At 42.5% G+C, this 26,072-nt stretch overlaps 1 protein-coding gene across 1 annotated transcript; it reads left to right on the top strand.

Annotated features, from left to right (window-relative positions):
• The first annotated feature begins 281 nt into the window (after positions 1 to 281).
• Positions 282 to 25,264, top strand: LOC119777318 (zinc finger protein OZF-like). The gene is made up of 5 exons (XM_038276148.1): positions 282 to 308; positions 5,358 to 5,654; positions 8,679 to 9,059; positions 16,086 to 16,190; positions 25,141 to 25,264. Exons 2-4 carry the CDS (start codon positions 5,516 to 5,518, stop codon positions 16,181 to 16,183), a joined length of 618 nt encoding a protein of 205 aa, XP_038132076.1. The 5' UTR covers positions 282 to 308; positions 5,358 to 5,515; the 3' UTR covers positions 16,184 to 16,190; positions 25,141 to 25,264.
• Positions 25,265 to 26,072: the final 808 nt, after the last annotated feature.

Below are 26,072 nucleotides of genomic sequence, written 5' to 3' on the forward strand. Positions count from 1 at the left end.
AGGGTGACCCGGATGTAGATGTAGGTGCGCATGCGCACTGAGCTGCTGGTAGGGATCGTGTAGCATTAGCAGCATTAGCTTAGCTTGTGTGTGGAGTCATTGTAGAGAGGCTGATAATCTGGGAGTGTTTGCAGTGAGAATGTCTTCAGTCCAGCTTCAAGGAGAGTTTATCACCGAGCAGTTAACTCCTGCTGAAGAAACATTCACGGAGTTTAAAGGGAGTTTGGTCAATTCGGAGGAAAAGATGGACGATCAACATCTACTGCTGGATTTCACCAGGATCCCCCAGATCATCTTACACCGGATAGGTAGGAAACACCTGATAGAAACGATTCCCTGATGATGCACACTGTGGATTTTAGCCTCATCTGATTGGAAAACTGCTTAGAGGAGATCAACATGCTAAGCTAAAGCTAACTTCTGGTCAGCGGCCATCTTACTGCGGTCAGCTCCCTCACTCCCAGCATTGGGTTTTAATGACTGCGGTAAAGTTAGTAATTTTCTCCGGTTAAACCTCTTCTTCGCTCCGAGTTCACTGCAATCACAGAAAGCCGTCTCTACCAACATTTCAAGTGCACCCGTATTACAGACTTTACAGTAACAGACGGCGAGAGAAAACTGCTACGGTGTGTAGCGACTTCCTGTTTTCAAATTTAAAGTGTAGGTCTAGCTTTTGAAGGTGAGAAACTATCAGGCTAGAATGTTGTTATTTAGCTTATATAGCAGTGATGGTTAATGAGGCATCCTGAAGCCAAACTGGATTGATTCTACCTGACAGAATACTGACACCTGCTGGACATTTATAGACACTACAGGCAGCTTATTGGACAGACTAAACTGAATTGATTTGAAGGCCTAGTACTATTGTAGGTTATATTGTTTTATTGCACATCTATTGGAACTATCTTTGATATTTTTAGATGCAACCAATGAATAATATAAAAATATTAGCGCATAACTGGAAAATTTAGGAGAAAATGTGAATGAGGGTGGTTGTAGATTTGGATTTTAAATAATTATTTTAAATCAATAAGTTCAATAAAAACAGTAAATAAACTAAGAGTCAATTTGAAATTGACTTTAATTCAGATAAGTTGAAAGATAACTGAGAGGAAACCTTAAAAAAAGGTGCAACATTTTCTTAGCAGATGCATCATGTTGACAGAAACGTTTTTAAACCCAGTTTAGTGAGTCAGTCAGTTAGAAATAACTCCTGTATCGGTCACATGTCTTCCCTGAAGCGACATGCTAGCAGAAACAGTGTTTTTCTCTATGGGCTCCACACATGCATCCATGCATCGAGGTTGCTGGACCCACCGCTTCTGTATACTAACATTTATAACAAATATATACAGGTTTAATATGCAAAACCAAAAGATGCATCTCATGAAACCAGCTGAAATGAGATTTGAATTTAAACAAATCCATCCATCTTCTCTGGCTCATCAGTCAGTGTCTCTGTGATGCTGGTGCCTACCTCCAGCTCTCTGTCGGCCTTCAGATATGGAAAGTTGCCCTCAAGCTTCCTTCCCCACATAGTTTTTCATTAATGACAAGAAAAAAAAAAATCCTGAACCAACTCTTCACAGAGAAAGATTTAATGATATTGATTGATTGATTGATCTCAGAGTGGAGAAATGTACTCGTTACATCAGCTCACATTGTAAAAGAAGAAGAATGCGCCAAAGGAAGAAAAGGTGCATGGGATATATATATGATCATTATACAGGGTTATTGCACAGGGTGTGTATAGGGGTATTTATATAGATGGATATTTACATTTATATATATATAGTTTTTGCACTTGGTGTCAAATATAGAGAAACTGGTTACCTGCTTCAGTCTGTGGTTCTGAAACAATCCCTTAGTTTCTCACTGGCCTCATCTTACCGAACTTTCACTAACTTCTTCTGCACTTAGTCCTTCTGACCACTGGTCACCACTGCATGTTTGAAGAACAAGAAATAGACTTACATGACAATGAAGGAAACATCTCCCACTATCTTCCATTCTCTGTAAATCAGCCTAACATCCGTCTGCAAAGATCCTGGTCTGTCAGCAGATCCCAGATCTCTGTCATTCACAGTTTTATCACAGTGTTGCTGCAGAAATGGAGCTTTAGTTATGAGACCATAACAGGCTGTTTCTGAACTGGTTTTAGCTGCATCATGTGAACAAGGGAGTGAAATGCATTTATTTATGAGAAAATGTACTCAAATAAAATCTGGATCACGTACCTGTTGATGTGGAAATGCTACTTTTTAAAAATTAGAATTTAAATCCCAGCGATAGTGGGTATCACACATCATGGTGGTTCTATATCCAAGCAGAAAGGACAAGAAACGTTTCTAACCTAAAACCAACAGCTTAAAGGTTGGAAATCAGCTTCTCCACTGGAACCAACTGTTTATACAGCCTGTAGAACAAAAGGCAGAAATAGGGAAACATCAGGTTAAATTCTGACAAACGGGGTCTATAACGCAGATGAGTAGAGATTAGGTGGCTGCATGGTTGCCTGATTAAAATGAACAAACATAAACAAATGGGCCGGAATACATTTCCTCATTTCTGGTCTCAGATCTATCAAACACGTGTATGATGTATGTGAATAATGTGAAATATTGTGTGAAACTGAAGTTTTGTGATCAAAAACTTCATTGTGAGTAGGCAGCATCTAAAAGCATCTGAGTCTGCAGAGTCCTGAAGGTTGTGATCCAGGTGGATCTGGAAGAATATCCACTGTAAAACACTTCAACACTTCTTTAAGTCTTCAGACCTGCCTGTAATCTATGTTATGGATTAGCTTCATCTGGATTATAGACAGATATAGCTGAGTATCCTCAGCATAACAGTGGAAATTAATCCCATGCTGTCTAATAATTCTACCGATTGGGAGCATATATAAAGTAAAGAGAATTGGTCCTAGCACTGATCCCTGTGGTACTCCACAGGTAACCTTTGAGCATGAGGAAGATTTATCATTAACACCAACAAACTGAAATCAATCAGATAGATAAGATTCAAACCAGTCTGGTGCTGTTCCTTTAATTCCTACAAAATATTCAAGTCTTTCTAAAATAATATTATGATCAACTGGATCAAATGCAGCACTGAGATCCAAAGGACGAGTACAGATATAAGTCAATTATCTGAGTCTATGAGAATATCAGTTCTGGTAATTCACGGTAGATCTTTCCCTCATCCTAATGGCTCTTGGAATACTGGTTGTAACCCACATGGTTACTAGACCCACGTATGTTATTTGAGAACACAACGGTAGTTATGATCTCCGCCACATGGTGGCGCATTGGATTAGGTTCCTGCCACTGAGCATGTGAAATCACACTGATGGACCAAGCTACACTCACTGCTGATACACAAACTGAAAAAAAAATCATCTGTTAAGCTAATAAACCGGATAAAGAAGATTTTATGAGCCTTGAGGAAGAGAGAAGAACTACTTCAACCACATCTAAGCCCTCTGAACTCCTGTAAGAGTTAGGCTAAGTGGTAGGATGCTAGGCTTCGGTTATTAGCTTGTTGGAGTTAGGACATGTGAAGATGTTGTTGCTGAGACAGTCGGAGTTTTTTATCCAATGTGTGACCCACCATTGTACTGTGTATCATTTTGTTAGGTGAAATAATAACTAAAGAGATAGCTAATTAGCGTGCTAACGCTAATTGCGGGTAGCTGCTATGCTAGCACAGGTAGCCTCCTCTGCTACTATGTCATTAGACAAAGAGAGAGAGATAAATGTGATAGTGAGATGTAAGAAATTGTTCTAATGTACTGTTTTGTGTACATAATGCTATCTATTTCATTGTGGTTGTTCAAACTCATAAAGATTTAGTAAAAAAATAAATAAATATTGATTTAAAGGCTGGGTATTGATATAAATACTGCTTTAAAAAAGAGGAAGAAGTTCATTTATGTTAAGAATAAAAGTTCTTAATGTTTAATTGTGTTAACATAACACTACTTATGTTGTAGACCAATATTTACAATTAATTGGCTATGACAATGCAGAGAATCAGAGTAAGAGTAGTAGATGAACATAGTATTAATGGAAGTATCTTTCTACACCCCGTGTGTAGATTGGTTTTATTTTTCTGCTGGATCAGGAATCGATCTGCATGAATTCTGAACCTTCTGTGGTTCAGTGGCGAGCCAGGCGACAGGAAGCGGAGAACGGGATCCACTCCACGAGGACTACAGAAATCTACCAACTTCTCTGATACAGATAAGCGCGCTCAATAGAAACAATAAAAAAAAAAAACTACCCGGGTAGTAGAAGAATATATAAACAGACACACACACACACACCACAAGGATCTAAGCTTTTTCTCCTGACACAGAAGAAAAGGACACTTTTATTTGAACTTTTTTTTTCTATTTTTGTTTTGTTATCAAAGAGCTCTATGTTGTTGGGTTTCCCCCCCCCCTAATTCTTTGTATAAAAAGAAGTTATAATACCTGTTTGGTGCAATAAATAATCATTGTTCAACTTCCACTCAGAGTCATACTTTCTGAACCTAGAGAATGTGGTTTCTTTCTTACATTTAGGTTAAGAGTGCTACATGGTCATCAGTATCAATATTAATATGGTTTAACTAACTTTATCTGACGCCTCCTTCATGCTGTCTATTGGAGTTTCTTCCATTGGTCTGGTCAAATTTCTTTTTCTTTGTTTCTTCCGAGCATTTTAATTTGGTTTGGTCAAATGTTTTTTTCTTCAGCAGTGACAGTAAGTATCCTCCTCTGGAGTGATACGGCTGAGTTACTTTGCTCCTCTGTGACGGGGAACCCAGACAGAAGTTCCCAGATGAGCAAAAACTTTCCTCTTTTAACGTCTCCAGAATGGGATGCTGCATTTCCATGTAAGGGACTGAAGGTGATGACCTCATCATCCAGGCCTTGCAGGCCTTCCTGCCTCCAGTACAGCCTAGACTTTTCAACAACTGACTTCTTCCAGCACTGTGATCTTTTTAGAACTGTTCTTACTTCATTCTGCGATTCAAAACAAAAAACATAGCCCTGTTGCCCTGCTGCTTGCTACATTTTTAGCAGAAAATGTGGAAGCTGCTCCAGACGGCTTTATCATTTAGACCTGCTTTTCTCTTTCTTACTATAATGCTTTTTTTTTAGTACAAAAGAACAGAGAAATTTCATTAGAAAATGATTTAAAATCAGCTCAGCCTCTGACACATTGAGCTGGGGTCTGTCTCTTCCAGGCAGAGGTGTTTCCTGGTGGGATCCACTCGCTCCTCAAAATCAAGGACAGAGTTTGGTGCTTTTATGTGAAGTGTCCTTTATTTAACCAACAATAGAAAGTCTTTCTGCTGTGTTTGTCTTTCAGACCGCCTGCAGGATTATATTGGAAAAGAGGAGGATTTCTCTGACCAGCAGCTCTGTGGACAGGAGAGGAATTCCAGTTTGGATCAAGAGGAACCAGAAGCTCTGCAGATAAAAGAAGAGCAGAAAGAACCAGAAGATCCCTGGACTAAAGAGGAAACCATGGAGCTCCCCATAAGTGAGCAGGAAGAGCAGCTTGTTCTGAAGCAGGAGACTGAAGACAAACCTTTCCCATGTTTGACATGTGGAGAAAACTTTCTTAAAAAAGAACATTTAATGGATCGCATGAGAACTCACACAGGTAAGAAGATTTATGAATGTCTGTGGAAAAATGTTAACAAAGAAATCTAGACTTGATAGGTACATCAAAGCCTCCTACAAACCTCTTAAAAGCACTTCTGCATTATCCTTTGTCAGCTTCATTTTCTCTATCTTTCATATTGATTCTTTTTTTCTCTCCATTAAAATAAAATGTCTCCACGGCCTCCTTCACTAAAACAGCGGCCATTTCATGACACTTGATCATAAATGTGTGAGAGCTTAGAGAGCAGCAGGTGAGGTCATTCTCAGCAGGCATGCTCTTCTTCTCGTAACACCGGTTCAGTGAAAAGCTAAAGGGCTATTCCACCTGTTTTATTACAGCCTTAAGTGTCATTTATTTGCTCTTCATTAAAATCTATACCATTCAGACGCTTAAAAACTGGTTTATATTATTTCAAGATAAAAGCAGAATTTTTAAAACTCCCTTTTGGTTTTGCGAAAGCTTTTTCTGCTTTGTGAAATTCAATAAAGAGCCCTGGAAGGGCCTATTTTTATTTTTTTTGCATCTGGGCCACATATTTAACCTGGCATAAACCAGATTGACATCTAGTTAAATTCAGTTCCTACACCGTATGAATCTGGGTATCGTTCTGTAGAGGCTGTTAGCAAAAGGGAGGATCATTCAGTACAGTTCTTCCAGCTGATTGGGTATCCATCTCTCATGTCCAGCTTTTAGCCAATCACTGCAGCAGTAGCAGCTGACCAATCACGTTCTTCATTTGTTTCAGTGTTAACTGATAAATTAGTTTGTAACCAAATCCGGTTGAGAGGAAAACACAAACATCTTCTCCATCCACAAAGGCAAAAATCGTGTCCTTTTGCTCATTTTTCTAAAGTAATAGAGGTATTCCAGCTAAAACAGGAGCAGACATTTTAGTTTTCTTCAGCCTTCTGCCTCTGGTTGACATGTCGTCATCCAGGTCTCTGCATTTCAAATAGTTCAAAAGGAACAATTGGCTTCATCATATTTCTATTGTCATCCTCTATGATATCTAAATGCTTTAGACTTCAGGTTTATCACAGTGATGCACAGTAGCTTCACCTCAGACCGAGTCATTAAATAGGAGGAGCTTGAACTGCATGAATCTTTGTCATGAGAATAACAAAAAGTTTGTCTCAGGAATGTAGTGTGGATTAGTTTTCACTCTAGCCTTTAAAGTGAAGCAGAAATAAATCGGGGAGGGAAAAGATTGAAATTGTGTTTTGTGATGGAAATCAATATTTTTTTGGTAGAATAATGTGATGGAAAATGTCATCTATGTTAACTTCACCCTGTTTTTCTAAGATGTTCTGCATTACCCATATTGTGTCTTCAGAAGAGGAGCATTGTGTCCTTTTACCATCCTTTTAAATCTTTCTCTACTTATTGTGTCTAAGGAGTTAGAGAAGGTTTACAACTAGCTCTGTACTGAGGTCAGCGAAGACAGAATGCTGGATAAAGAGCTGGATCAGAGCAGAATGGGATGCAGCTCTGGCTTTCTGGAGAGCACCTCCCTTTTATTTTGGCCTTCTGTAATAAATGTGTGTGCAGGTTGTTGGGGCGTTGTTGGGCGACACAAGGATGAGTGTTTCTAAGCACCTTGTGGAGAAATGTCCTGGGTCCTGAGTAGCGAGGAAACAGGAAGCGATTCTTGTGGGATGGAAGAAGGAAATGCTGAAAACAAAGAAGATTGGAATAAAGTTGAATCAAAAACAAAAAAAGGCGAGTCCAACACAGAACAATTAAGATGAACAATCTAGAAATTCTACAGGAAAACAAAATGATAACAAAGTAATATGGAATATTACTCGACAAATATGGAAAATGAGGGAAAGGAGTAAAAATTAAATGCTGTAACTGTGGTGGAGAACATCCTGCTGCGTATCACGGATGTGAAGAGAGCAAAAGATCTGAAGAGAGAAGAAAAGTGAAATTAGAGCTCGGAATAACTTTACTGATGCTGCAAAAAGAATCCCATCCCAGTCAGAAAGACCCAAATCAACAGTGGTGAAAATGAGCCGTGCAAAATCTCTAGAGGACCGCCCCAAAATGGCAGAAGACTCATTCATTGTGAAAAAGAAGGATTTTGTACTTTTCATGGTAGAAGTGATCAATTATAGCGCTCAGACCACAAACTGAAAAAATCCAAATAATAGTGAAAGTCGCAGAAAAGTACAGGGATTAAAGTATTCTGGCCCTAAGCCAGATTTTCAGCTGGTAGCGATTGCCCGTGGCTTAGGGTGACCAGACATCCCCGATTTCCAGGGACAGTCCCCGTTTTGGACCACCTGTCCCCTGCTAAAGCTGTCCCCGCCAATGTCCCTGATTTTACCGTTTTATGAAGAAGCCACGACCATAGATAAGGGTCTCAATGGCGCTAAAATATCATCTTAAAAACCAATATTAATATGGTTTCACCATCTGACCCCTCCTTTATTCTGTCTGTTGGAGTTTCTTCAATTGGTTTGGTCAAATGTTTTTTTTCTGCAGCAGTGACAGCAAGTATCCTCCTCTTGAGTGATACGGCTGAGTTACTTTGCTCTTCAGTGATGAGGAACCCAGACAAGAGCAAAAACAGCCATCTGGCTCTACTGGAGATCAGCTCAGGCAGAGGTGTACAGGAAGCGCTGCTGAGGCTAGGGTGTCTCATTACTTCCTCATTTGCCAGACAGTCACTGTGGTGTTGGATGTGAATTCTTTACTTTCTTTAATAATTCTTTGTGGGGAAACAACTTTAGGTCAGAATGAACTTCATATCTTCAGGTTTCTTGGCAGGATCCACTCGTTCTTCAAACTCAAGGGCAGAGTGTGGTGCTCTTATGTGAGGTGTCCTTTATTTAACCACCAATAGAAAGTATTTCTGCTGTGTTTCTCTTTTCAGACCACCTTTAGGATTATTTTGGAAAAGAGGTTTTCTCTGACGTATGCTTTTATGTAGTTAGATCAACAAAAGAATAAAGTATAAGAATAAAGTGTCATTTCTTTAGGCTGTAATAAAGTTTTTCTGCTGTGTTTGTCTTTCAGACCGCCTCCAGGATGATCTTGGAAAAGAGGAGGATTTCTCTGACCAGCAGCTCTGTGGACAAGAGAGCAATTCCAGTTTGGATCAAAAGGAACCAGAAGCTCTGCAGATAAAAGAAGAGCAGCAAAAGCCAGAAGATCCCTGGACAAAAGAGGAAACCATGGAGCTCAACATAAGTGAGCAAGAAGAGCAGCTTGTTCTGAAGCACGATATTGAAGAGAAACCTTCCCCATGTCTGACACGGGGAGAAAACTTTCTAAAAAAAGAACAGTCAATGGCTGACATGGGAAATCAAGCTGGTCAGAAGATTTATGAATGTTTGTCCTGTGGAAAAATGTTCACACAGAAATCTAGACTTAATCAACACATCAGAATTCACACAGGTGGGAGGCCTATTTCCTGTTCTATTTGTAGCAAGAAATTCACTTACAAGAGTGGTTTGACTGCACACATGAGAATTCACACGGGTGAGAAGCCTTTTGAATGTCCGTCCTGTGGAAAAAGCTTCACTGAGAAATCTGCTCTTGATAAACACATCAGAACTCACACAGGTGAGAAGCCTTTTTCCTGCACGATTTGTAGCAAAAGTTTTACTCGAAAAAGTTATTTGACTCCACACATGAGAATTCACACGGGTGAGAAGCCTTTTTCCTGTACAACTTGTAACAAGAAATTCACTTGCAAAAGTCATTTGACTTCTCACATGAAAATTCACACTGGTGAGAAGCCTTTTGAATGTTTGTCTTGTGGAAAAAGCTTCACTGAGAAATATACTCTTGATTCACACATCAGAACTCACACAGGTGAGAAGCCTTTTTCCTGCACGATTTGTAGCAAAAGTTTTACTAAAAAAAGTTATTTGACACTACACATGAGAATTCACACGGGTGAGAGGCCTTTTGAATGTCCGTCCTGTGGAAAAAGCTTCACTGAGAAATCTACTCTTGATAAACACATCAGAATTCACACAGGTGAGAGGCCTTTTTCCTGCACGATTTGTAGCAAAAGTTTTACTCAAAAAAGTTATTTGACACTACACATGAGAATTCACACGGGGGAGAAGCCTTTTTCCTGTACAACTTGTAACAAGAAATTCACTTGCAAAAGTCATTTGACTTCTCACATGAAAATTCACACTGGTGAGAAGCCTTTTGAATGTTTGTCCTGTGAAAAAATGTTCACACAGAAATTTAGACTTAATCATCACATCAGAACTCACACAGGTGAGAGGCCTATTTCCTGTTCTATTTGTAGCAAGAAATTCACTTACAAGAGTCGTTTGACTGAACATATGAGAATTCACACGGGTGAGAGGCCTTTTTCCTGTACAACTTGTAACAAGAAATTCACTTGCAAAAGTCATTTGACTTCTCACATGAAAATTCACACTGGTGAGAAGCCTTTTGAATGTTTGTCCTGTGGAAAAAGCTTCACTGTGAAATCTAAACTTGATTCACACATCAGAATTCACACAGGTGAGAAGTGTTTTTCCTGCACGATTTGTAGCAAGAAATTTATTGCAATAGGTCATTTGATTAAACATATGAGAATTCACACGGGTGAGAAGCCTTTTCAATGTCCGTCCTGTGGAAAAAGCTTCACTGAGAAATCTGCTCTTGATAAACACATCAGAACTCACACAGGTGAGAGGCCTTTTGAATGTCCGTCCTGTGGAAAAAGCTTCACCGAGAAATCTACTCTTAATGATCACATCAGAACTCACACAGGTGAGAGGCCTTTTTCCTGCACGATTTGTAGCAAAAGTTTTACTCAAAAAAGTCATTTGACTACACACATGAGAATTCACACAGGTGAGAAGCCTTTTGAATGTCTTTGTTGTGGGCAAAGCTTCACCTCGAAGACCCGTCTTAATGATCACATCAGAATTCACACGGGTGAGAAGCCTTTTTCATGCACAATTTGTAGCAAAAGTTATACTTACAAAAGTAGTTTGCATAAACACATGAGAATTCACACAGGTGAGAGGTCGTTCTCCTGAATGTGACAAGGGTTTTAAACAAGACGGTTATTCTGTTATTCAGATGACATTTATTCATTCATGATGTGGAATGATTTATGTTTGAGGTGGGCATATATTAATTTCTGTAGTCTTGGAATAAATCTAGATATATCTAGATTAAAACGGCTGATTTGAATTCTGCCAAATGGCTTCATGAATCAGAATCAGAATAACTTTATCAATCCCTTGAGGGAAATTTTTTTTTTTGCCGTGTGAAAGAAATTTACAGAAGAGGGGAAAAATTAGATTGTGAGTACAAATAAGATATAAGAATAAAATCTGATAAGGATGATATGTGTGTGGTACCTAAATAATAATTAAAAGTAAGTCTTTGAACTGGTGCATTAGACCAGGGGCTCATCTCCTGTTTCCAGAATGCATCACATAATACTACTGAAAGCAACATTTTCAAAAAGCATCCAACTTTACCCACATTCACCAAAGCAATCATCAAGAAGCAAACATAATGTGGTAATAATTTGTGGTGTCTTGGTAAAATGAAATTTAAAACGACAAAACATGGCCTACCTAAAGTGAAGGAGTGCAGTTCCCAGCTGGCATCAATGAGGTGTCCACTAATGCTGAGGTAGTTCTCATTATAGACAGATGTCTAGTGGTCCCTCGTCAGTGCTAAACACGTCGCCTCAATCAACTTTAGCAGCTTTCTCTGCAGCGTACTGCTCATTTATTCTCCTCCACAGTTAGACGCCACAGGTATGAACACTAGTTCCATGTTTGACTGCTGATAAAATGTCCATCTAGAAACTCCTTCACGTCACTATATGAGAAACTCACAGGTTAATGGTCTTTTTCAAGCAAAGTTTTGAGAAAGCCATTAATTAACAGCTCTTTTTACATAGAAACTAGAACAGATAAGGTGTTCTATTGTAAACTAGTAAATATTCAGGTCCTGGGTGAATATGTGGATGTGAACATTTGAAAGTTAATTATTTTGGACCTGAGTAAATTAGTAAGAAAGTTGCCCTGACAAAAAAAAGGTGTTTGTATTCATCATTTAGCTAAAAGAACCTTTTAGCTGAATGATGATCTATTGGTTGGAAATATTCCAGAAACATACATTCAGATGAAAATATCTTCAGATGAAAATAAAAGCAAAGGTAGGACAGATTTAATGAGCTTTGCTCAGTTTTGCTGATTATTCTGGGGGATTTTTTAAGAATTCAGCTGCAAATGATCAGAGTTTTGCTAATTCAGTGTCTTGTTGGCTTTCATTAGCAATGCATCAATCAGCCCTGCTACGTGTGTTGTTGAAACCAGGCCCACCAAAACTCCAACTTTATTTGGCTCATTGTTAGAGCTATGGTCAATAGATATTAGAATGAAGTAGATCATCTATAGAGGAGTCTCAGATGAAGATTTGGGACATATAGAAGTGTGTGTCAGTCTCAGAGTTAGTCAGCTACAAGCTAATTAATGTTGTAAAGTAGCTCCAGCCGCCTTTAAAGGCTCTGGATTATGGGGTTAAACTACGGGACATCAAAGAACTCAGTTTAGAGGCTGGAGTCTGTAGTCCAGGGAAAATGAAGTCCTAAAATGATGAAACATGTTTGTTTCAAAAAGATAAACAAGATTGATGATGTTGCTGTTATTTTACTGATCAGTTTGAACCTGCTTTAACTCGGTAAAAAGCCTTTGTTTTAAAAATGTATTAAAGAAATCTGACTCTCCTCTAGAAGTTTAAAGTTTCTGCTTTTTAGAGATTTTTGAAAGTATAATTTTCCTTTGAACTAATTCTTATAGTTTTGTTCTTGATTCTGTAGATTTTCTATTTACCTGCTATGATTGAAAGTAATTATTGCCTATTTTATACAACTGATTTTATGTTTTATATTCTGCTGTGGATGTTTTTAATTATTGTAATCACTTCTAAACTGATGAATTAGCAGCAATAAAAACCTCATGGATTGAAACAATTTGCTTCTTCATATGGTTTCATATTAATTACAATCTTCTTCCATGTTTTCTCTGATGTTTTCATACGAACTAAAGCTCTAAAATAAATAGTTTAAATGCATTCACCTTCTGTCTTCTCCAGTCTTTCCTGTTGCTCCTCCATCAGCATTAATCGTTTTGCTTTTTAGAGCCTGAGTTCAAATCTGGCCATTGGATAAATCCTCCTTTGCTTGTTGGAGAACTTAGATCAGGAAATAATGTAGGTACGTATTCTGGCCCAGTTGGTTCGGCACCTGATAAAACAAGTGTTTCAGTTGCTATAACTGTGTGTCCAGAGCCGCTACAACCAAGCAACTAGAGGAATGAAGGATCTAACTATGGCTGTGTTCACAATGCAGCCTGAAGGGACCCAAGTATGATTTTTAATTCATTTGTTGTTGTGTTGCCCATATGCGATCTGTATCTGATCTTTTCATGACAGTCTGAACAATAAAGATCAGATTTTTTTTCAAATGCAACCCAGTCCACTTGGCTATGTCCTGAATCCGATATGTATCTGATCTTTTTAAATGCGACCCGTGTCTAAACGGCCAGGTTACATTCATCCGACCGAGATAGATAGAAGGAACAGGGATAGGACAAAAGAGAAGAGGTTAGGAAGGAAAGGAAGATGATAGAAGAAAAGAGAAGGTGGGAAAAGCAGAAAGGTGGAAGCTGAATAGAGGTTAGATGGAATGAAGGGAAGGGGAGAGAAGAGGATAGAAGACGAGACTGAATAAAATTATTTTATTTAAAAAGAAAATCTCTCTCTCTCTCTCTCTCCCTATATATATATATAGATATATAGATATCTATATAGATATATTTATTAGGGAGATTCACTGAGCCTCATGTGTTTTTTGGCAACAATTTGGAGATAAAGGTTTGGCTCTTTATCTAAATATAAATAATCAAGTACATTGCATGTTTGACCACGTCTGCCATAAAACATATTTACATAAAATGATTAGATTTAAAAATAATTAAGTTTTAAAAAAACTAAAATTTGGTTTAACTGCCATGTCCCCTTTTCTTTGTTCTTCTGAAATCAGTTTATGATTATAATTAAAAAAAAAGGAATTATTCAGTTTTAATTTATTTATAAATAGTACAGTTTGTGTGGTTCAAAGTACTTTAATACTGAAATTAATAAAAAACCAAATTGAATCAGCAGAGATATCTGGAACAGGGTCCAATGGGTCTCATCAGAAAGAACCAGAACGACATGCAGACTGCAGTGAGTGGGCGGAGCCAAGATACCTGGACAGGTGAGCAACAGTTTTGACAACATCCTGAGGATCATTAAATGCTGACTGAGACAGAATCTCCTCCATCAGTAACTGGATCAGAACCAGGATAGATATCCTGATCAAATCTAAAGGTTTGCTGTTTATCAATAAATCATTTTTCATCAGAACATCTTCTTCATCTTCATCATCCATCAGAACACCAGCAGGGGGCAGTCTGGGCTCAGAGGAGGCAGGCCACAGGTTGGGTCAGGATGTTCTGGTAGTTCTGGTGGTTCTAGTTCTAAAACCTGGAGCTTCCTGTTTGATGAAGAACCTCCTGGAACCGTCCAGATTCTACCCTGAACCTCAGCTGCTGTTGATGTTTGTTTCAGAGTTTCAGCTTTAATGGTTTAAACCTGAACGATGGAACTGAATCCCATTGATCCTCATTCACACAGTAACACACCTAGAAATGATGGAAACAGCCTCAGGTGGATGGAAACTGGAAATGTTCCTCTGTTTAGGTCTGGAGATGATGGTCTGTATGTTTGCTGAGGAGCATCAACTCTATGCTTCTTCTCAAAGGGACACTTTCAGTCTGACTGAATAAAAGGAGGAAAATCAGCAATTCCTTGTAAACAAGTCAGATGGAAAAAATAATCAGACGGACAACAGGGGCGGATCCAGGATTTTTTTTAAAGGGGGGTGCGCACCTTATACTGATGTTAAGATAACGTAAAACTAAATGACCAAAAAATGCCTTCTTTACTCTTTATGGGGACACGTGTGGGGCGGCGTTTTATTTCATGAAGAGGTGTTTTTCTAAAGTAATCTGATAGTTAGGATGGAAGTGATGATTGATGTTGGTAGCAGACTGATTGGTAAACAAGTCCACGTTTCACTTCCCCTCCAAGAAGCTTTTTCAATTCAAAATGTCAGGAATAGAATTGAGATGACTGTATAAAACCTGGAACTCAACGTTATTCCTGACATTTTGAATTGAAAAAGCTTCCTAGATGAGAAGCAAAATGTCTTCAAACTTGGAAACCAAGTTCAGTGGATTTTTTTTTTTTTTTTGGTGTAATTGGGAACATTTTTGTACTCAGATTTTTGTCATAGTTTCGCCATATATATGTATATATATATATATATATATATATATATATATATATATCTATATACACATATATATACATATGGCGAAACTATGACAAAAATCTGAGAACATCAGGAAATAGTGTGTACTACACATGCTTACAAGTATTTCCTACAACAGTGTGTAGTACACACTGTTGTAGGAAATCTTCAATTTCTTAGCAATCTCTCGCATGGAATAGCCTTCATTTCTAAGAACAAGAATAGACTTTCGGGTTTCAGATGAAAGTTCTCTTTTTCTGTCCATTTTGAGTGTTTAATTGACCCCACAAATGTGATGCTCCAGGAACTCAATAAATACTTAAAAATATAAGTAATTAAAAATAAAGATGAAGATTATAAAGGACAAAAAATTAATAAGGTAAATATTACAAAGGTAAATAAATGAAGAAGCTCATTAAAAGAGAAATATACATTTATGTCTCACTGTATAATTTAATTTCTACTTACATTTATTTGTTTATGGTATTTTTGGTGGTAATTAATTGTATGCTTATTTATTTATTGAGCATTTATTTATTTCTGTATTTATTTTTAAATATGGCAGAGTTGGTCCTCCATACTGTTCTACCACTGGGAAACACCAATAACAAGACATTTAACTTAAAGACATTAACATCCCAGCAGCAATAAATTTACCTGTAAAACTGATCAGTCTTTGAACAAGCATCACACTGACCAGCATGATGTTCAGACAAACTACTGGGTTTACTGGGATTAACAGGCTGCATCTTAATCTACCTGTTTTTTTGTTGTTTTGTTTTTTATGAAGCTTGAACATGACAGCAAAACAAGATTAAACTGCATCCAACATCCATTACTGTTCTTAAAGGGATGATTAAACACCATGTAAAGACAAAGTCAGACACGTCTCACAACAACCAGCCTGTAGGATCAGATCCTGCAAACAAGGTTTTCTGATTTTACTTCTTATTTCCTGAGCAGTAGAACATATGAACTCAAGACAGGAAGATCAAACTGCTGATACGAACTGAACAATGTTAAACATTTCGGATAACCTGCTGCTGTCCCTCCTACCTGTCTCTCTTCAGGCTCCGCCTCCATCACAGGTGAAGCTCTGACTCATTCCAGAAAGCAGCTCCGCCTCAGGTTCACCTTTCAAGTCTCTTCAACACTTTGGGAAGTTTGAGCAAACTGTAAGTTTATTTTTATTCATATCAATGATTCCCTGTAATGAAAGATGTTAAAATTCTGATACAAGGAAACATTTCCTCCACATATGGCATTTTATTTTATATTCTAGTTTTCCCTTTGATTCAGTTGTATTTCACCCTGCTTAATATTTTCTAATATATCTTAGTACAATGGTTAAAGCTGTGGGTAAGTCTAGCTAACCCTCTGCACTAGACTGTGATTTTGGGGCCCTTTTTTTTTTATTCTGGGCCCCTGCTCCTTCACTGGCCTCTGCACGGCCCAGCTGGAAAATTCCCAGTCAGACATGAAATCAACCTTTTCTTTGCCTCCAAGCTGAGAGAAAGTGAAGCTCACTGTGAGAACATTTCCTGAACAGTTCAAGATGATTTCAGGGAGAAAATGATCCATATAGAAACGGATAAGAATGAAAGAAGAAAGAGAGATTAAAGTCCAACTAAAGCTCTCAGATCTGCTCCCAGTATCTCTGCTGGGAAGTTACTGGTTTCCAGAGAACCAAACTACTTCCTGTAATAAGATGTTTACTGGAAATGAGTGAAAAACTGAGAAAACATCTTAAAAAGCCAGAAGTTTAAAACTGACATCAGTGTTTTACAGCTCAGTTTATTGTTGATCCAAAGAGAAGAAGGAATGAAAGGAAACATGTTTGACAGGTGAGCACACCTTGACAGGGGGCGGAGCCTCAGGGGAGGCAGAACCTGATCAGGAGGAACAGGTTTTGTCCGATGCAGCTGGGACACGCATGCTTCTCCAAGGAGGAGAGGGCTCATCGCATCAGTTTTCAGCTCTGTCTGTCAGTGATGGACATTTTCTGAGGTCTGGTTCTTCTAGGGGTAAAACTAGGCTGGGACACACCAGATGCCTCTCCAGCTCTCCTGTTACTAAAGACTAATGTGGTTACTTCCAGAACCCCAGATCCTCCAGTAACCTCAGCCCAGGCACCCACGGGGCCTGATCCGGATTGTTTTTCTCCCCATTCATCTGAGTCTGGTGTGGTGGATTTATTTATTTTTTTTTTTATGGGAATAGGGGAGACCTTTTTCCCTTCCATTCACCTCCACCCACCCGATTCAGAAAGGGGGTCCCTGCCTTCTTCAGGTCTAAGAGGACAAGCAGGGGGCTCCAGTATTTGGTTGACTGGTAGGGTTATCATCCAAAGGAGAGGTCCTGGATTCTGGCCCGGTTGATCCTGGATAAGGACCTCCACGGGGATCATCCTGATCAGCCCGTTGGGTGGTCTGGAATCCGCTCCTGAAGGGGGGGGGGGGGGGGGGGGGGTAAATATAAATAAAAACAAAAAGCTGATACTGATTTCGTCCCTGAATATATAGAGTTTCAAATAGGAAATCCATCCATGCATTGCTTTATTCTGAGAAACATTTTCTTCCTTCACAAACAGCAAAATCTAATTTAGAGTTTTCTTCCCACATATATCTTTGACAAAGACTTGGTATCAAAGGTTTTATTTTAAATTATTGATTCCCTGAATATTACTGTATTATTTTGCTTTGAATCTCACAGGTTTCTTAGATTTAAATTTTAAGTCTCTCTTGGCTGTGGGTCTGGCTCTGCAGCTGAGTTGGCAGCTACAGCTATTTCTGACTCTTGCTGATTTACAAAAGACAAAAGTGCATTTTAAATATAACATGTAAAATATTTCAGAGATTTTATTGCATGTTTCATATCCCAGTAGATCTGTTTTATCTTTCTATCTGAAGCTGTACCTGCTTCTCTGTCTGTGCTGTGCTGAAAAACACACGGCATTAAAATGTCGACTAATATAATGATTCTAGAGAAACTCATTTTCAAGTCAACTCTGAAGGACTTTAAAATCTCAGTAATTTGGGATCTCTAGAACTGTTGCAGTCTGGTAAATTTCTGTTAAATAACAAAAAGATAAACAGGAGTTATTTTTTACCTTTAACTGTAGGTCATTATCCTCTGAGGAGCTGAGAGGAATTGTTTTTTTAAACTAGTGAAGAGGAACAAAAATTTAATAGCAAAGTTTTGTCAGAATTAATGCCTTTTAATACTAACCTGCGCAGCATAAACACTCTGTTGCTGTTTATTTTGTTTAAGCTGAGTTGTCTAAAGGCTTTTTTGGTGGCATCTCTTTTTTTTTTTTTTTTTTTTAAACCAACCTGTCTTGTAACTCTTAGTTCAAAGTAAAACGTGAGGTACAAGTAATAGAAGATACGTTTCTATTTCATCCCTACTGACCGCCAGAGGCGGTGCTTAAAGCACGAATGATCACTCTTGCGCATGCACAGGTCGAGAATCTTATACCAACATAGTCACGTGTGACCCCCGGTGACACCGGTGTGCCTATATAGTCACGTGACAGCGACAGCTCAGTCCCTTTTCATCTTCTCGCATGCAGGTTGAAACAGGTGGTACGACACTGATTGCTTGTCGCTGGTAGCCTCGAGACTTTGGTCGGAGCTGCGAGGCTCATCTCGCCCTCCAGAGGCTGCGCAAGCTTTTCATTATTTACAGCTTGGTTTCTTCGTCTGGTAAGTTTTTTTTTTTCTCTTATCGACGGCGAACGGGGACGCGTTCTCACCGTGACTCCCTGTTGCTGGTGCCTCGGCGTTAGCCGACTCCGACCAGCTTGTTGTTTGCTGTAGCAGCCGTTTCCGGGCTTGCTTTTTGTTTACTGTAGCAGCCGCTTTCGGGCTTGCTTTTTGTTTACCGTGGCAGCCGTTTCCGGGCTTGCCTTTTTGTTTACTGTTGCAGCCGTTTCCGGGCTTGCTTTTTTGTTTGCTGTAGCAGCCGTTTTCGGGCTTGCTTTTTGTTTACCGTGGCAGCCGTTTCCGGGCTTGCTTTTTTGTTTACTGTAGCAGCCGCTTTCGGCTTGCTTTTTCTGTTTTCTGTGGCAGCCGCTTTCGGGCTTGCTTTTCTGTTTTCCGTGGCAGCCGCTTTCGGGCTTGCTTTTCTGTTTTCGTGGCAGCCGCTTCGGGCTTTCTTCTTTTTTTTTTTTGGTTGGTTCACTGTGGCAGCCGCTTCCGGGCTTGCTTTTGTTACCGTAGCAGCCGTTTTCGGGCTTGCTTTTTACTTTGCTAACGTGCTTGGCTAGTTCTCTTGTGGCCTTGCTGTTGGGGAACCCCTGGTGGCGTTCTCTGCTCGACCGGGTCTCCCGATCTGTCCGCTCGGTGAGTGTCAAGAGTGGCGAATTCGGCTCGACCTGACCTAGCCCTGTGAGCGTGACATGTTGGACGCGCCGTGCTGTAGAGCTTGTTTGGCCCCTCTCCAGCTGGAGGATGGGCATGATCTGTGTCCCTCTTGTTTGGGCCTGGATCATTTGGAAGAGGCCTTGACTGATGCGGCATGCCCTAATTGTTCTGTCCTGCCTTTGTCCATACGTAACGCTCGTTTGGCTGGCCTTCAAAGCGCCAGCCAGCCTGTGAAACGTGTGTCTTCTGAGGCTATGGGGCCTCCACGGAAGAGGAGCAAGAGGAGCCCCAGGGTTCCAGAGGGCATATCTGGGCAGGTGGCCCAGCTCGCTTCTGAACTAGAAGGGATGAAGGCGTTGCTTGAGTCCCTTAGGGGCGAGCGTGGCGCTGACATGTCTGGAGACCCTGACCAAGGACACAGCGTTGGTTCGGGAGTCTCTGCTTTAGAAGATGATGCCATTTCCCTGGCAGCGTCTGGCACTGATTTTCGGGATCAATTTGACTCCGGCTCACTCCTCTCAGAAGCCGGTTCACATATCTCTTCTGGCTCTCAGTCAGAGGAGGATGGTTCTGTAGTGGGCGCTCTGAGAACTGCCCTCGCCCGGTTGCATCTGGATGCTCCACAGGACCAACCTGCGGCTTCCAGTGCTTTCTTTCGGCGTCCTACTGCTAGGGCGTCCTTTATGGTTCCCCCGTCTGCAGAGTATGTGAAGGAGCTCCATGCCTGTTGGACAGACACTAAGGCCTTCTCGAGGCTGACCTCTGACGGCAGGGCACTGGCGGCCATGCATGGTGCGCCCAGTCTTGGCTTGGGCCATATGCCTTCGGTTGAGCCAGCCATAGCTTCCCTCATTGTGGCACCGGATGAGGCCTTGAGGGCCAATGCCAGGTGTCCTCGTCCTCAGTGCCGTGTCACTGACGATCTGCTCTGTAGAGCCTATGACTCTGGGGCTCGTTTGGGGCGACTTGGGAATTCCCTGTCGCATTTATTACTGGGTCTCTCGGCTTCCTTGGAGGGTGTCGCGATCGACGCATCCCTCCATGCATTTGCTCTTCTGTCGAGGGAGGTTGGACGTGTCCTGTCTACCCTTGTTCAGGCACGTCGCCAGGTCTGGCTGGCTCAGTCTCCTCTGACGGAGGCATGTAGAAGGACCCTGATGGGCCTTCCAGTTGTTCCTGGGGAGTTGTTTGGCTCCGCTGCACTTGCAGCCCTGGAACGGTCGGCCGAGGCCTCGCGTACCAGGCAACAGTTGGCCGGTCTGCATCGCAGACGAGCGCAGCGTCCTACTAGGAGTGCCTCTGTGTCCCTGTCATATACTTGTCCTGCTCGGACTACACCTTGCTTGGGGCAGCCACGGTTTGCTGCAGGGCCTGCTGCCAGGCCTGCCCATGGCCACTACGATCCACCTAGGGGTCGAGCTAATGTCGCTCCTCAACCTGGGCGGGCAACTCAGCAACCCTCCCGCCCCCCGAAGGGCAGGGGGGCTCGGAGATGACGTCACTGGACCGGCGGTGGGACACTTTACCCCGGAGCAGCTCGGTTGCTGGGCCGCTCTTGTGTCCGATCCATGGGTGGTGTGTACACTTACCCGGGGTTACACACTACAGTTCCGCCGCCGCCCTCCTGTCCCTGGTCGAGTCAGGATGACGGTGATTCGGGACCAGGTAAAAGCTCAGGCTCTGAGCCAAGAAATAGACACCTTGCTGGCCAAGGGTGCTATTTTGCCCGTCAACCCCCTGCGGGACCCAGGGGGCTTTTACTCGAAGTATTTTTTAATTCCCAAAAAGACTGGGGGACTCCGCCCAATTTTGGACCTGAGGGGTTTGAATCTTTACATGAAGTCCATCCCCTTCCACATGTTGAGCATCAGGGACGTGCTTCAGGCAATTTCTCCAGGCGACTGGTTCACCTTGGTCGATTTGAAGGACGCATATTTTCATGTCCCGATTGCGCCACAGCATTGGCGTTTTCTCCGCTTTGCATTTCAGGGCAGGCATTTTCAGTTCAGGGTTCTCCCGTTCGGCCTCTCTCTGTCCCCGCGTGTGTTCACTCGGTGCATGGCCGCGGCCTTGTGTCCTCTGCAGGCCAGAGGGTTGAAGATCCTGCCTTATTTGGACGACTGGCTCGTCTGTGCGCCCACAGAAGCTCAAGCTGCTGCAGACACGCGCACCTTGCTCGATCACATGGACCTATTGGGTCTTTGTGTGAACTGGCAGAAGAGCAACCTGATTCCGTCTCAGCAGGTAACGTTTCTCGGTATCACGATGGACTCTCTCTCCATGACTGCTCGCCCATCGCCTCAGCGTGTCGAGAGCATTCTGCAGATGCTGCCTGCCTTTCTTCCCGGTCGGGCGGCCCCCTTTGTTCTCTATCTCCGTCTGCTGGGGAAGCTGACAGCTGCCGCTACTGTAGTGCCCCTAGGGCTGCTGTCTCTGCGACCACTGCAGATGTGGCTCAACAGCCTGAGGCTGGATCCTTCTCGTGCGTCACACCGTCACAGGAAATTGCAGGTGTCCCCTCAATGCCTCGTATCGCTGGCTCAGTGGCGAGAGGCAGAATTTATGATAAGGGGAGTTCCGCTGGGTTTGCTGCCATCCCGTTGGGAAGTTGTCTCTACCGACGCGTCCACCACAGGATGGGGGGCCTTGTGGCAGCGACAGATCGCTCGGGGGACATGGTCTCCACGAGAGAGGCGGCACCACATCAACGCTCTGGAGTTGGAGGCTGTGCACCGCGCGCTGCGGCACTTCCTCCCGGTCCTGCGGGGAAGGCATGTCCTGGTGCGGTCGGACAACACGTCGGTTGTTTTTCACATCAACCATCAAGGGGGAACACGGTCTTTGATGCTACTGAGGCTGACCCGGGAGCTTCTGACCTGGGCAGCCCTTCTTTTTGCCAGCCTGAGGGCGACCCACATCCCGGGGGTGCAGAATGTTCCTGCCGACATCCTATCCCGGGGGCGTCCACCACCGGGGGAGTGGAGGCTCCACCCGGACGTAGTGGAAACTATTTGGGAGAGGTTCGGGAGAGCAGCCGTAGATTTGTTCGCTTCCCGAGAGACGACACATTGCCCGCTGTGGTTCTCCCTGTCGGACAGTGCCAGTCCCCTAGGTCAGGACGCGCTGTCGCACGACTGGCCGAGGGCACTCCTCTACGCCTTCCCGCCACTTCCCCTGATAGGCCCAACACTCCTGAGGGTCCTTCAGGAGGGACATCAGCTCCTTCTGGTGGCCCCCCGGTGGCCAGGGAGGACTTGGTTTCCGATGCTGCACAGGCTCTGTTGCAGCTCTCCGATGCCTCTTCCCTGCAGGAAGGACCTGCAGTCACAGCTGGACGGTCGGATCCTGCATCCCAATCCCAGTCGCCTCCGACTCTGGGTCTGGCCACTACAGGGCCCGGCGTTTCCTTCTCGGAGTATGGCGGGGACATCGGACACACGATGACTAATGCCAGGGCCCCTTCCACGCGCCTGGTGTACGCCCATAAGTGGAAGGCTTTTAGCCGCTGGTGTCAGGAAAGAAGTGAGGACCCTGTACACTGTCCTGTTTCCGTTATTTTAACCTTCCTTCAAGCACTGCTTTCTCAAGGTCGCTCTCCATCCACTCTAAAAGTCTATGTGGCTGCCATCTCTTGCTGGCATTCGGTGGTGAGTGGGGAGACGGTGGGTCGTAACAAGGACGTTTCCTTGTTTTTGAGGGGTGCCCGGCGTTTGCACCCTCCCACACGCCCTGTCGTGCCGGTGTGGGACCTTTCTATTGTCCTCGCTGCCCTGCGCTCTCCTCCCTATGAACCATTGGCGGGGGCAAGCCTTGAGTGTGTGTCGAAGAAGACAGCTTTTCTCCTCGCCATGGCCTCGGCGAAACGGGTGAGTGAGCTACATGCACTGTCTGTTCACGAGTCCTGCTGCCGTTGGAACCCGGCTGGTTCGGGTGTTACTCTTTGGCCTAATGCGGCGTTTCTTCCTAAAGTGGCTTCACCCGCGAGCCACACTGTGCCCCTCCAGCTTGCTCGCCTTGATACAGATGGGCCTGATGAGCTTCTCTGCCCTGTTCGGGCACTGAGGACATATGTCAGTCTCACAGCTTCTCTCCGTCAGGCAGATAATCTGTTTGTCTGCTACGCGGGGCCCCGCAAGGGGCAGGCCCTTTCTAAACAGCGCCTTGCGCGTTGGATTGTGGATGTGGTGGAACAGGCGTACATTCAGCGGGGCCTCCAACCCCCCGCTGGTGTACGGTGCCATTCCACCAGGGGTGTCAGTGTGTCATGGGCCGCTATGACTGGTCTCACTCTGGAGGCTATTTGCTCAGCAGCCTCTTGGTCATCCCCAAATACCTTTGCTAGGTTTTACAGGGTCAACTTGGCCACCCCTCACCCAATGCAGGGGATCCTGTCCCAGCGCACGCCATCTTCCCAGTGAGGTGGGCATGTTTGGGTTGTTGTTTCTGTGTGTGATTCCTCAGGACTCTGTTGGTAATCGTCATCCGTGCTTTAAGCACCGCCTCTGGCGGTCAGTAGGGATGAAATAGAACGAAAGTTACGACTGTAACTACGGTTCTATGAATCCCGGATGACCGCCAGAGCGCTCGGTCCCTCGGAATCATTGTGTGTTCGCGAGAAGATTAAGGGACTGAGCTGTCGCTGTCACGTGACTATATAGGCACACCGGTGTCACCGGGGGTCACACGTGACTATGTTGGTATAAGATTCTCGACCTGTGCATGCGCAAGAGTGATCATTCGTGCTTTAAGCACCGCCTCTGGCGGTCATCCGGGATTCATAGAACCGTAGTTACAGTCGTAACTTTCGTTCTGTTGGCTAAATTAAATGAGCGGGAAGGGGAACAAGGGTGCAAGTTATTGGTCCCAAGTTGGGACTGTCCCCCCCAGTCTTTCAGAAAGTTAGGCCTATGTATGCCCTGTGAGTCCAAAGTGAAAGCTCTTGATCTGTTGTCATGGTTACTGTCCCTCCCTTAACTCCTCCTACCTGCCCAGCCTCCATCTCAGGTGAAGTTCTGACTGCAGGTAAACTGGTTATACTGGTTCTCCTTTACCTGCCTCCATCTCAGAGCCTGTTTTCTTCAGACCTTCGTCTGTCCTCTGCTTCGACTAAAGTCACAATAAGATCACTTTGTTTTATAGTAAAAGCTGAAGTTTAATTGTTTCACAGTCTGTTTCTGCTCTCTGTGGTTTTTAGAAAATGTTTTGCTTTTATTCCAGAGCAGAGTTTTAGTTTTACTAAATAGGAAGCAAAATCTTCAGGATTATTAGATTATTGTCTGAAACAGTCGACATGAGGAGCAGCTGATGTTTGTTCATCACTAAACAAACAGCTTTAAATCAAACTTTCATTTTCTCCTTTAATGTCAATGTAACAGCAATGCATCCACTTTCTGTGGAACCCTTTAAAATAAGATGACCTCATTATATAAAAATGTAATTTTTCCTGGCATTAAATTGTGTGAAGTTTTATTTGAACATTTAATCAATTAGTTTGATGGTTCAGAAACACAGCAGGTCCATAGGTTCAGATTTTCAGAGGTATGATATCTTCACATGATACAGAGTTGAAGTATTGCAACTCTCTATTTTCAGAGTTGTAATATTCGGACTAAAACATTCAAGAATCTGTTCTTTTGTTTTTCCCTTAGATATAGTTTAGTATCACATTTATTTCTGTAAAAGAGGGAAGCAGCTATTGTATCCTAAGTGTGTGAATCAGTGAATGTAAATGTATATTCATGCTGTGTGATCTTGGCTGCAGCTCCAGGTCTGTGAGCTGATGTGAAGCGAGCAGCATGGATCAGTGTGAGGACAGAGAGGACAGAGTCCCTCCCTCTAAAACCACTCTGTGTGGAGAACATGAGGACCAGAGCAAAGCTCAGAGGTCAGATCACCATCTCTAACTGTCCAGAACTCTTCTCCATGTCAGAGCTCAGCATGAACATCACTAAACCATCTTTATCCACAGGAAACTAACAGAACCAGAACCTGGACCAGAACCCAGCTGTGTGTCGTTAAAGAGCAACTTTTCAAAGGATGCCATCATTGATTTTAAATCAGACAAACCTTCATCAGGAAACAGGTGAGCTTCTTTCTATATGTTCCACTAATTAGTTTAAACTAACTTCATTCCAACATATTAATGTGAACACAACTCTTTCTCTCACATGTCTGTGTTCACATGTGAAGCAGTGAGTGATGGAGGCTAAATAATGGAAATAATCAAAGGATTGTTTTATTGTGATGATATGAACTGATCTTGTTAGATGATATTAGAGCTAAAATCAGTTGTTCTTCATCCAGCTGAATCTTTCTGGATCACCTTGTGTCACATTAGTGAACCAGAGTTGGTGCTTCTGCAGAGCTTAAGGTGATGCACATGTAGGCAAGTCATGATGCTGATTCAACTATTAGATGGAAACTAAATCATCAAACTAAATATGATGGAAAACATGATCTCTCACTGTTATCTGCAAACATCAGTGAAATCAGCAGCTTCTAAAGTTCATCTGTGTTCATTATAAATGATCATCAGTCTGATTATTAGCAAACTGCTCCACAGTCTCCTTCAGCAGCCGCTACATGTCATCAGAAATACAAGATCATTGACCTGCTGCTGGAGGAAGTTTGATGATAAGAACAAGATGAAGCTTTGATAGGATATTTAGTGTGGATTACTACATTAATGAAAGG

Source organism: Cyprinodon tularosa, unplaced genomic scaffold, assembly GCF_016077235.1.
Source record: "Cyprinodon tularosa strain WSP-4 unplaced genomic scaffold, ASM1607723v1 ctg1220, whole genome shotgun sequence".
In the NCBI taxonomy this organism is placed as follows: domain Eukaryota; kingdom Metazoa; phylum Chordata; class Actinopteri; order Cyprinodontiformes; family Cyprinodontidae; genus Cyprinodon; species Cyprinodon tularosa.